Raw genomic sequence first — 13,464 nt, forward strand, 5'->3', positions numbered from 1 at the left:
ATAGCTACCTAGTATTTCAAGGTATGGCTATTTCATTTCGATTTAATCATTTCCTTATACATGGATATTTAAGTTGAAACAGTTTTCTGCTATGCCAATGGTATTACAATGAACTTTCCTACATGTACATATGCACATACTCCTGTCTAACGCATACACTGATAACACTTCTACAAGTAAAATTAGGGGGTCAAAAAATAAGTACCTTTTAAATTCTAATAAATATTGACAAAAAGTGTCTTCTTAAAGGGTTATATTTCTCCCAATTAAGTACAAAATTGCCAGTGCAGGGAATTATTAAAATTTTAAAATCTTCGCTCTGGACAATTAAACTAGGTTTTATTGATAAAAAATGAACTGCTTGAAAAAATTAATTAGTTATTTGAAAGTATAAAGAATATCTATCTTTTACCGTTTATCCATAGCAAAAAGCAACAGCTATAGAAAAGGGTTGAAAAAAAAAAATTCCTCATTCTCAACTCCCTATGCTACAGTGCCATTTTCACTGAATAGGTGAAAAAATGTCTCATTTTAATTAGCATTTAATTACTACTAAGATTTAGCACCCTGTCTAATACTTATTAGTTACCTGTTTTAAACTTTCTGTGTTGCTCCTGCAGTTGTTTTGTCCATTAGGAAATGTGAAATGTGCATTTCTTAATTTGCCTTTAGGGGCTAAGGAAAGAAGCTATCATCAGATAGTAAAATTCAATCTGACTTGTTATTAAATGACTGTTACTTCTAGCTTGACTGCTTGCCTTTCATACTTTGGTTAGGCACAATATAACATTAATAATTAAGTTTGGAACTTTAAAATGATTGTCAACGGGGGCACCACTTAATTAAATCATATCTCACATCTGTGTACAGGTAAGGGATTAGGTCAAAAGTCATGTCATTTTATTCCCAGGTTGTAATAATTCATAAAGGGTGATGATGGGTATCTGAGCCAGACAAATCTGCCAAAAATAAAACTTGAGATCTCAATCTGTCTTTCAAAATACTGTATCCACACCAGCCACGTGGGTATGAGGTACTAATTCAGATAAGCCCACGGTTTGAAAGTCTCCCTCCCATTTCTACACAAAATAATCCAAAAGAACTTACTTCGAATCTGTTTTTTAATTTCCTTAGCAGGATCCAACCAGTTCTGAAAAAGAAGCGAGAGTCTGAATATGAATCAGAGAAGAACAGAAATGATTTCTTGTTGAGTGGGTAGAGACATGTGCTAAGTGCATTTGGGAGGGAGCAGGGAATGGCTGTTGGAAGGGGCCCCAGCTGGGTCCTGCCCCTAATATGTCCAGCTGCCTTCACTCGTCCCGAGAGGGCCCAGGCTCTTGTCTCTTGAGAAGATGCGTGTATGTGCAGGATTTAGGCTGGACAAAATTCTTTTACAAGTCCCTTCAGGGATTCAAGCTAGCATAGAAACAGAGTAGAAAAGATGGTGGATTCTGTGTTCAAACAAATGAGGAGAAAAAACTGAAGATACAGCCATCCCCCAGTCACTGCAGAGGATTGGTCCCAGGACCCCAGATGACACTGAAATCTGGGGATGCTCAAGTCCCTGATATGAAACAGCACAGTATCTGTATACGACCTATGCAATCCCCTCACATACCTGAAGCCATCTCTAGATTATTTCTAACACCTAATACAATGGAAATGCAATAGAAAGAGCTGTTGGTATACCAGCAAATTAAAATTCTGTTTTTGGAACATTCTGGAATTTTCTAAAAAAAAATTTTTGATCTTCTGTTGGTTGAATCTGCAGATACAGAACCTGAGAACACATAGAGTTGGCTACGTGTAACGTGACCCCACTGATGTCCGAGCTGGTCAGCTTCCCATGTAGTGACTTCTGTGATTATAGATTTTAAAGCACCTTCTTAAATGCATTCCTAACAAACAAACACTTGTTTGAGACTTTATGATTTTCTTCATCAGAACACTCAGGCATTTAATGATGAAGTTAAGACACCATCCAGTGACTCCAGTCAAGATTAAGTATGATTCACAGAATGACAACCAAACAAGTAACATTTATGAACACGATCGTGGTGGCTCAGTTTCCAGCATTAAGGAGACAATTTCTTCTTCCTCATTTTTCAGGTGGTTGAGAGGATAAATGAGGAAAAGGCCTAAAGAGGCTGCATCAGCTGTGAGAGTCTACAGAGGTAGACTGGATACCTAAGACAAGACCCATCTCATATTGTGATGCAGCCAGAATATGAAAGCATAATAAGATGAATTAACAATAAGACAGCATCCAGTGAACATGCTTTCTGTGTATCAATGTATTTGATTCTCAGCAGCTCAAATCCACTGAAATATTATCATACCCTCCCCAAAGCACTATATAAAATGCTTTTCTGGAAGCATAAAGAACTCAAGCATGAAGAGCAGAAACACTGACTTCCTGTTTCCAAAAGACTCAAGATTGAAGGAAGTTGTTGATAATTTCCTTCATGAAGAAATAAGGTGATAAACAGCATTTAGGGCCTCAGACAGTAAATGTGAGGTGTAGGGGTATGAGGGGCGGGTGGAGAAGATGATCTACCGATTCAGTTTCAGTTCCCTTTCTTGCAGTGAAGGGCAGCTGAAGCCAGAAGATTCTCTATTGCTTTGAACCACTCACCTTCTGGTTTTCAGCATCTCGATATGTAAGCCCAAAATAGTCTTTTTCTAGCAAATTCAGATGTTCACAGACTTTATCAAACAGCACTTGGCCTCTGGAGCGTTTCTATGAAGAACAAAACAGAAAAACAAGTTACCAAAAAAGTTCTTCAATTGCTACCATTAAAACGGGTACACTTTAAAATGTTGCTTGCTGTAACTGTTCAGTAAATGATGAGTGGGTGTGATCAATTCAGCAAGAGATGTGGGTTCAATTCCTGGGTTGGGAAGATCACCTGGAGTAGTAAATGGCAACCCACTCCAGTTTTCTTGCCTGGAAAAAAGGCAATCATCTGGGGAAAAAAATCCATCAGCTTAATTTATGGTGATAAACAGTATCTATTATGTTTTCATGTAAGACCTCAAAGCTCTTTCAACTTGGCCGTGGAATCTGAGATGGATTAACCATCAGCAATTAAGCTAAACTACTTTTTGTTTGCATAGTAGCAACATTTCACATCTCGTACATTAAGCATATTTGTCTTTAAGATTTAATGCAGTAAGAGAAAAATAAGAAAACTGATAAACAATGGGCATGCCAAAAGAGAAAGTATTCAGAAGATCTGTAAGTGGTATGTATTACTGTGCAACCGCAAATATATTGGAAATTACTCAGCCCCCTCAAGCATGACTATTTAGGAGAAAAGATAAATTTAGGATAGAAAAGTGAAGCCTGGTTTATAGCTAGCTAAATAATCAATGTTGTATTTGAATAAAGTTTAATAATGTATGAAAATAAATTACATGTTAGCAAAACTGCTTAACACCCAATGGATATGAGTAAATGGTATGACAACAAAATGCCGCCTGCTAGTTTAAATTTTATATTTGTAAATAATGGCATGTTACTTCTGAAAAATTCTTAGTAAATTCTAAAGTTTTCACACACACAAAAACACAAACTGGTTCTTCTGATGCTTCCATTGGTAAGATCTCCAGTTTAAGAGATAAGAACAGAGAGGCTCAGAGGACTTAGATGAGAGAGGCAGTCTCGCTGCTGCCTATGTCAGTGGCTTTAACAGATAAACCTAATTCTGAATCTTCCTTATGTCCCCTCCATCTGTGCAGACCTCTCTCCATCTGTAAAATGGGTTTGATGCCATCTGCTTCTTTGCAGCGTTGTTCATTCACTCGGTCATGTCTGACTCTTTGCAACCCCATGGACTGCAGCATGCCAGGCTCCCTTGTCCTTCACTATCTCCCAGAACAAAAGCATTCAAACTTGGTCCAATGATTACACACATTGAGCATCCCACAAACATCAGCTGTTATCAGCTTCAGTGACTGACAAGTGGCAGAATATGTAATGTAGGACTCAGTTTGCCTTTTTGTTATAGGAGAACAAACACGGCTCCTTGTGGGGCTGATAAACATCCTTAGTACTAAAACGGTGCTAGTGGTAAAGAACCAGCCTGCCAGTGCAGGAGACATAAGAGATGCAGGTTTGATCCCTGGGTCAGGAAGATTCCCCTGGAGAGGGCATGGCAACCCACTCCAGTATTCTTGCTAGGAGAACCCATGGACAGAGGAGCCTGGCGGGCTACAGTCCACAGGGTTGCAAAGAGTCAGACAGGATAGAAGCAACTCACCACACACACAACATTAAAATATCCTGCTCTGGGACTTTCCTGATGGTCTAGTGGCCAAGAACCCCCACTCCCAACTGTAGAGGACCTGGGTTCAATCCCTGGTCAGGGAACTAGATCCCATATGTTAAAACTAAGATCTAGTGTAGCCAAAATAAATAAACAATTAAAAAAATACCCTGCTCTTTTTTATTGCTTTAAGCAACACACAATATACACAACACACACACACACACAAATAAACACCAGTGTCTGGCCACGTACTTTCTCAATGAGCAAAAACAAAACAAACACAAATAAATAAATAAACCTTCCTCTACAGAAACTTCTACTTTCTTTGACCCAGCGGACCTCAGCCAGGCCCTCAATGGAGGAATTATTCTCATCATGCTGCAGGCAGCCTTGGACATCATTTTAATGATCTATCTTCTTCCTTTTGTTTAACAGGTGGAAAGGCTAGCTCAGGCAGAGACCACTGTGCTAGCTGGTTCTTACTTTTCTGGCTCCTCACCATTTGATTTCTATTAATGACCCATGTGAGAGTTGGACCAAAAAGAAGGCTGAGCACCGAAGAATTGATGCTTTCAAACTGTGCTACTGGAAAAGACTCTTGAGAATCCCCTGGACAGCAAGGAAATCAACCCTAAATATTCACTGGAAGGACTGAAGCTGAAGCTCCAATACTTTGGCCACCTAATGCAAAACAGCTCATTCATTGGAAACAACCCTGATGCTGGGAACGATTGAGGGCAAAAGGGGAAGGGGATGATAGAGGATGAGATAGCTCAACGGCATCACTGACTCAATGGACATGAATTTGACCAAACTCTAGGAGATAGTGAAGGACAAGGAAGACTGGCATGCTGCAATTCATGGGGTGAAAAAATGGGGTCACCTGACTTAGCAACTGAACAACAGTGACCCACAGCTTTCTCTTGAATAGACTATTTTTCTTAAACATATCTGAACACTGTATATTTCTATACACACACACATACATATACTTTTTAGTTTTCTGCTATTTTACACCTTTAATACAGTATTAAAATTCATTCATTCAATTAAATTTATTTTATTTATTATTTTTTTAATTTTTATTTTTACTTTATTTTACTTTACAATACTGTATTGGTTTTGCCATACATTGACATGAATCCGCCACGGGTGTACATGAGTTCCCAATCCTGAACCCCCCTCCCACCCCATATCATCTCTCTGGATCATCCCCGTGCACAATTAAATTTAATCACACACAAAATTCTTTTCAGGCTTCCTTTTCCACAAATTTCTATATTCATATTAGTTTGTCCTTTCTTTTTTTTCCACATAGAAATAACCAGCTTCAGGGCAAAATAACTTTCTTTTTCTTTCGCTAATAAACAGTTTTTAAGACAATAACATAGTAGTCCATTCTTAACCCTGAGGGGTTTGGGGGAATTTGTTTCTCTCTGTTTTGGCTCTAAGAACCAAGATGGTTTGTTTAGAATCTACTATAACGTCATTGTTGTTCAGTTGCTAAGTCAAGTCTGACTCTTTGCAACCCCATGGACTGCAGCATGCCAGGCTTTCCTGTCCTTTACCATCTCCCAGAGTTTGCACAAACTCACGTGCATTGAGTTGGTGATGCCATCCATTCATCTTGTCCTCTATCAATTTTTTCTCCTGCTTTCAATCTTTCCCAGCATCAGGGTCTTTTCCAATGAATCGACTCTTCACATCAGGTGGCCAAAGCATTGGAGCTTCAGCATCAGTTCCTTTCGTGAATATTCAGGGTTGATTTCTTTTGGGGTTGACTGGTTTGATCTCTCTTACTATAGATGGTTGGGCTGCCCTTGTGGCTTAGCTGGTAAAGAATCCGCCTGCAATGCGGAACACCCGGGTTTGATCCCTGGGTTGGAAAGATCCTCTGGAGAAGGGAAAGGCTATCCACTCCAGTATTCTGGACTGGAGAATTCCATGGACTGCATATAGCCCTTGGAGTTGCAAAGAGTTGGACACAACTGAGTGACGTTCACTTTCACTACAGATGTTTATATGTAAACAATGAAATTCCTATCTACTAAATCTCACCATCGCTGCCAGCCAGTTGGATGACACCAGAAAGGCCTCTCACATTATGTGGGCCTTCTCCTGCTCATCCTTGATTGAGAATGAAAGACTCCATAAGGAGCCAGGTGATCACAGACTCGAGGCTATGGAGCCCCTGTGCTCATGGCCAACATCACTATGATCACAGCTCGCTGCCCCAGAGCCCAGACATGGCTTCTGCACACGTAAAGGGAAAGACCCTGGCAATGGCTGGAGTCGAGACAGGACACAAAACAGGATTATTTTCCAGCCCCACACAGGATCCCCTCTGTAATCACTCTCACCTCCCCTAAACTGATTCTTTTTACGCAGATGATTTTTTTCCAGCATATTATTCAAGTTTTTCAAGTCAATTATTTCTCCATGTTTGACATCATATGCATCTTTGGTAACAATATCTAAAATATGACTAAAGCTCAACAGTCACCCGGAACTTTTAGAGAATTTATGTTAAATATTTGGTTCCCAGAGAAAGGATGTTCATGAAGTGATCAAATCTAGGCACCTAATTTTCATGGGGTGTGTTTATATATTGCCATAATGAGTCAAGAATTCAGTAGATTAAAAAAAGTTTTTTTGGACAGAGTTATTCTAAAATCAATGGATAATTTACTTAACTGGAGACACAACACTTTTAAATCTCATTTGCTGTTTCCTGGGAGTTGATAAGTCATGTCTCTGACACAAATGCATTCACAGTTCATGTAACCCTTCACTATTAACACATGAACATCACAAAATGCTGAGTTTGCTTTGCAGTTACAAACCAATGGGCTTCCCAGATGGCCCAGTGGGTAAAGAATCTCCCTGCCAATGCAGGAGACACAGGTTCAGTCCCTGGGTTGGGAAGATCCCCTGGAGAAGGAAATGGCAACTCACTCCAGCATTCTTGCTTGAGAAAGCCCATGGACAGAGGAGCCTGGTGGGCTACATTCCATGGGGTCGCAAAAGAGTTGAACACAACTTAGTGATTAAACAACAACAAACCAAAAAGGGCCCTCTCTTGACCCTTTTTTCCTCTTAAAATTGGATTTCTAATAGAGAAGATGAGGATACAGCCATCACCGCCACTCAAACACAGCAGATGAAACAAGTCTTTTTGCAACATTAATGAAACTTCTTGAAGTCAAAGTTACTCCAAGATTTTTATGTCTGTAAAACACTGGTTTCTCAAGGCATAGCTTATCAATCAGCATCACCTGGGAAGTTTATATTAAAATGTTTATTTTCACTTTCACTTGTCTGCTTAGAGGAACAAGTTTTAAAAATTAACTTCAAAATGTTTCAGGACTGGGGAATTTCAAACAGTTCCAAAAGTAGAGACAACAGTATCATCAAACCCTGTGTACTTATCGCCCAGTTTTAACAAATGCCTTTTGAAGATCGCAACCTTGGTTCATCTGAGTTTTGCTCCCCTCATCCTACCCCCCAGTTATTTGGAAGCATCTAAGCAAATAATTTTGTCTCTATTTATCTTAGCATGTAACTCTGCTCTTTCAAAAAATATAATTGCAATGCCTTTATCACATCTAAACAAAATTAGCAATCAGTCCATACTATCACCAAATATGTAGTCAGGACTTTAATTTCTCCAATTGTTTCAAAGATTTTCTTTTCATTTTCTTTGATAAGCCCATACACTGCAATAGGCTGTCATATCTCCGTAGTCTCTCTGAATCTGCAAGCTTTCCATTTATCCTGGTTTTCCTGTTGAAATTAACTTGTTTTGGAAATCAGGTCATTTGCCTGCAGAGGTCCGTCAGTCTAGACTTGCTGCTTGCATCTTCAGGGTGTAATGTAACATATTCCTCTGTCTTTTGTATCTCCTGTAAACTGACAGTAAAATCTAGAAGCTTGACCAGAATTCTTACTTGACTGTTTGCTATAAAAGATGCTGTGAAATTTCATCAAGAGGCATACAGTGACTCCTGCCTTTTTTGTAATATTTTGTTGTTGTTTAGTTGCTAAGTCATGTCCAACTCCTTTGCGACCCCAAGGACTATAGCCCGCCAGGCTCCTCCGTCCATGGGATTTCCCAGGCAAGAATACTGGAGTGGGTTGCCATTTCCTTCTCCAGAGGATCTTCCTGATCCAGGGATTGAATCCATGTTTCCTGGATTGGCAGGTGGATTCTTTACCACTAAGCCATCTCGGAAGCACAGTCACTAATGATTGTTGCCCTAGACCCATCGATTTGAGATGGCAAGATGGGAATATTCGAATCCTCATCATTGCTCCCCCAATGATCAGCTGGAGCATGTCTATGAAGAGAGTCTTTTTGTCAAAATTATGTATCCAGTGACACAGTTTGATGAAGCCAGGATCAACACTCGCACCTTCTCCTCTGTTCAATTTCAAGACAAGCTGGCTCCCTAGCATCATCTAAAAGTCACCAGTTAGAATTTTTGTCTTATGTTATCACTATGAACTCATGGGGGTAAATCAGGCTTGATGTGTTTCAGTCCATTACGGGTGTTACCCTTAGTGAAGCTCTAAATGTGCCTAAATGCTCTGCCTGGCCTTTTGCTGTCAGCTCTCACCCTTCACAACACTTCTTTAGTGCCACTTCTTTATAGCACTCCCTGTCCTCTCAGCCAAATGTGATGTCTCTCGTCTCTGGACATTTGAGCACTTCTAGTACCAAAAGGGCACTTTCCACATTCCACCTTACATTGCAGCCGTCTGTCTGTGCATCACTTCTTACCTCAACCGACTGTAAAGACATTCTTCATGCTATCAAGCCAGTTATACATTTTTTTTTTTTGCCATGCTGTATGGCAAGTGGGATCTCAGTTCTCCTACCAAGGATTACACCCATGCCCCTGCATTGGAAGCATGGAGTCTTAACCACTGGACTTCCAGGAGAGTCCCTCCTACACTTTTTATGGAACCTCATTTTGGTCAAATATCATCAAGAGATTAAAAAGGTAATGTGATGAAAATTTACATAAAATTTTTCTTGCCAGCATATCATAACCAATGTTGCAGAAGCAATAATTTAACCTAGTGTTTTCAACCTTGGATCCTGGGAACAGTAAAAAATATACCAATATCCAGGAACCCATGTCAGGACAAAGAAATCAGAATTTCTGAAGGTGGGAGCATGGTCTTTGTAGGTTTTCAAGGTTTGCAGGTATGGTTGAAAGGTACACTTAAATTAAGTTTACAATTTAAAAACTCTTAAATAAGATGACTCCAAAGCAATGCTTCTTTTTTTGATGAAATGTGTAACTTTTTCATAACAGTTTTTTCATGCCTCTTAGACCAACACTGATAGCTACATGATAATAAACTTTATTTACATACAGACACAGTCTTAAAATCTTAAGATATCCTTTCCAATAAATTTTCTTAAAATCGTTAAGTTCTCAAGAAATGAAAAACCAGTCAAATGCTGAAATAAAATGATACAAACGAGCAATGTTAAATCACCAAACTATAAAACCAACCAGTAAACAAACCAAACAGTGAACTTGCGTTGAAAACGATGAAGAAGGTACACAAAATTAAAAATGTTTGACATTTTTTTTTGAGTGGTGGCATTTTCCCTTGGGAGAGCCAAAACATATAGACTTTAACTGAAGAACCTGATAACATACTAAAAAATGACCCAGGTGGGTTAAGAAATATCTTGATTTCCTCTTTTGTGATTGAGCAGAGGCATTCACATCTCGCCCAGCACGTTAGGGAGGAGACCAGAAGGAGCAGGCACACACAGGGCTCTGAGCCTGGGATAGGATGCAGGGAGGAGCTGCTCTCGGTGCACGCGTGTGCGTGCTGCGTCGCTTCAGTAGCCTCCACCTCTGTGTGACGCTATGGACTGTAGCCCGCCAGGCTCCTCTGTCCACAGGAATCTCCAGGCAAGAATACGACCCCTGGAGTGGGTCGTGATGCCCTCCTCTGGAGATTGAACCTATGTCTTCTGCATTGGCAGGTGGATTCTTTACCACTAGCGCCACCTGGGAAGCCCACACCTGTGCACTGCTGCTGCTAAGTCGCTTCAGTCGTGTCCGACTCTGTGCGGCCCCATGGACTGCAGCCTACTAGGCTCCTCCGTCCACGGGATTTTCCAGGCAAGAGTACTGGAGTGGGGTGCCATTGCCTGTGCACACGTCCTCCTAAAAGCCCCTGGAACCTGTGAGCCCCAAACATGAGCCCAAATTGTACTAAACCTCAGTACAAAACTTCAATAGAATTTGCCTTTTCTTTCAGTCTCACAAAGCTATGAGTCAGCCGGTAAGAAAGGCTAAACGAGGAAATTAGAGAAATTTGTAAAGTCAAGTATAATGTCCTCGCCTGAGAAGATGGGCTGCAGTTCTTATTTTCTGAAGCTGCACGATCATGGAGAAAATGAGGCAGAGACTGTCGTCCTGCCTGAGAAGTGTAGGTAATCAGTGGTCCCTACTTCTCAGAAGGGGGACACGGGGCGACGGGGTGGGGGGGGGAAGCAAAGCCATCAGCACCAAGGTTGCGGGTACATCCCTGAGGCTCCTCAGGATCTGTGTGTCCATTTTTATAAACTGTCACTTAAAAAAACAGTCTTGTTACATTTCATTGTTCGGTTGTTGTGTCCACTGCAGCACACTAGGCTCCCCTCTCCTTCACTCTTTCCCTATTTCACTATTGCTGAAATTCATGTCCATTGAGTTGGTGACACCATCCAACTATCTCATCCTCTGCTGCCTGCCTTCTCCTCTTACCCTCAATCTTTCCCAGCATCGGGGTCTTTTCCAATGAATCAGCCCTTAGCATCAGGTGGCCAAAGTATTGGAGTTTCAGCTTCAGCATCAGTTCTTCCAATGAATATTCAGGGTTGATTTCCTTTAGGATTGACTGGTTTGATCTCCTTGCTGTCCGAGGGACTCTCAAGAGTCCTCTCCAGCACCACAGTTTGAAAGAGTCAATTCTTTGGCACTTAGGCTTCTCTATGGTCTAGATCTTGCATCTGTACATGACTAGGAAAAATTATAGCTTTGACTAGATGGACCTTTTCAGCAAAGTGATGTCTCTGCTTTTTAATATGCTCTCTAGGTCTGTCATAGCTTAGGCTAAACTACGTGTGTTAATACAAGGAAATATATACGATATTGAGAACTTACAGAGAAATTGACACTTCCGTACCTTTGTTTCAGCTGGTTTGAAATTTGAGGGTGCACCAGCCCTATAAGCACTTCCATCTCTCCACCATGTATCTTCCTCAAACAGACTGCTGATTTTCTCCTGCAAATTATACCTTCCCATCGACTGATGCACTTTGTGAACTTGCATTTTTGCCCCCCAAGGACAGGAAACTGGACACCCTTTTTAATGTCCCCAACAGAATGCCCTAAACACCAAAAACATTCAACATATGTGCCTAATAAGTGCTCCTGGCATGAATCTGAAGGAGGAATTTCTCCTCACATTACCTTGGATTAGTCTTGTAGCAAAATGCCATCTCTTTTTTCATGCTTCCTTCTGTAACTGCATATTTCCTCACTGAATGCCTCTCCAGTCTCCTCACTTCTAAAGGTCAAATGGAATTCTCTTAATTTCTAAATGACGGCATCACCACTTGCCTGGTATTTAGGAGCATCTGAAAGAGCTCCACAAACTGACCTGGCTGGAGCTTGAGCCTGAATCGGACACCTGGACTCCGTAAGTCATTTCTTCCTCAGCTTTCCCTTTTCTGTTTGAAAAATGTTCTAATACTGTCTGCCCTGAAATTTAAGTTTTGTTTTTTTTTTTTTAATCTACATTTAGAAAATAGCAAGAGTCCGTGGTCAACTCATGAATAAAAGATGATGATGGTGTCTGGCCTGTGACAACAGTCTTAAGTCCCTGGGAGAGCTCTGAGGCCGGGAAGGTCTGGGAAGAGCTACGTGGCCCCGGCTGCCCTGTGTGCATCTTCTTCCATTGGGGCTTTCCTTCTCAAATGTGCTTTCAATGCCAAGTTCAATAAGCACAGCAGGAAGCCCATTATCCCCATCACTACTGCCAGAATCCATGCCCCGAGGGGCAGGACTTAATGGAAACTTCCAGCCTGTGTGAAGTGAAGTGAAAGGCGGTCAGTTGTGTCCAACTCTTTGCGACCCCATGGACTATACAGTCCACGGGATTCTCCAGGCCAGAATACTAGAGTGGGGAGCCGTTCCCTTCTCTAAGGGATCGTCCCAACCCAGGGATAGAACCCAGGTCTCCCATATTGCAGGTGGATTCTTCAGCAGCTGAGCCACCAGGGAAGCCCAAATCCCAAGTGTGATCCAGACAGCAAATGCAAGGAGGGCTGATGTGAGAGGCAGAGACGAATTTTTTTCTGCCTAGACGTTATGTGTCTCACTAGCGTGTTCTTTAAATTCACAGGCAATCAGCTTTTCAGAAAACCATGACAGTTCTTTTAAACATTAATAAGTCCATCAATAGTTATTCTATTTACGTCATTTTCTTAAACTCGGCTCAGTTAGCAGTGATGATCTGGAAAGGCCTGTGGCAAACAGGAACTCGGAACCACATCCTGGTGTTGCTTAGTTTTTAAACAAAACAGTAATTTGTTTCCAATTGTCTAGACATTAGACAGTTGTCTAATGTCTCAACTGTCTAGAGACTGGAATTCATCTAGCATTATTTAAATATCTTTAGGACGCAGTTTTAAAGATATTACTCCTATCCAATTCAAGTTTGTTTCCCTATCATTCTAGTCTAAATGAGGCTCATCAGACAGCCCCAGCGCTGGACCCCGGCTCTACAACTAGCTGGCTGTGAGGTGAGACAGTCACTGAAGCTTTCTGAACTTCACTGCCTTCCTTAAAAATGGTAATAATATTGGTCCTTACTCATAAGACTGTCGCATTAATTAATACGCAGGAAAGGACTTCCCTGGAGGGAAGGCGGTGGTTAAGACTCTGCATTTCCACTGCAGGACGTGTGGGTTCCATCCCTGGGTGGGGGAACTAAGATCCTATGTTCCTCGAGCCCCTTGCCCCTGCAAAAAACCCCAAACATAAAACGACCTGATGACCAAGGAACCTTCACAGCAGCACTGAATGCAGACCTTCCATCAATTTATTAAAAAAAACAAGAAACACAGGAAAGCATACAGATTGCTTAGCCCAGGAGAAGCCATTACCAATCAATGCTG

General features: G+C 41.1%; 1 protein-coding gene across 10 annotated transcripts in view; it reads right to left on the reverse strand.

Moving 5' to 3' along the window:
• Positions 1 to 13,464, reverse strand: part of EPB41L3 (erythrocyte membrane protein band 4.1 like 3) — a 137,801-nt gene that overhangs the window by 54,984 nt on the left and 69,353 nt on the right. For all 10 annotated transcript variants that reach the window (XM_018039677.1, XM_018039679.1, XM_018039678.1 and 7 more), the window contains exons 4-5: positions 2,636 to 2,740; positions 1,108 to 1,150 (exon numbers count right to left, since the gene is read on the reverse strand). In XM_018039677.1, coding sequence (XP_017895166.1) covers positions 1,108 to 1,150; positions 2,636 to 2,740 — 148 coding nt within the window. The remainder of the gene's footprint in view (positions 1 to 1,107; positions 1,151 to 2,635; positions 2,741 to 13,464) is intronic.

The sequence above is a fragment of the Capra hircus genome, chromosome 24, assembly GCF_001704415.2.
Source record: "Capra hircus breed San Clemente chromosome 24, ASM170441v1, whole genome shotgun sequence".
Taxonomy (NCBI): Eukaryota; Metazoa; Chordata; class Mammalia; order Artiodactyla; family Bovidae; genus Capra; species Capra hircus.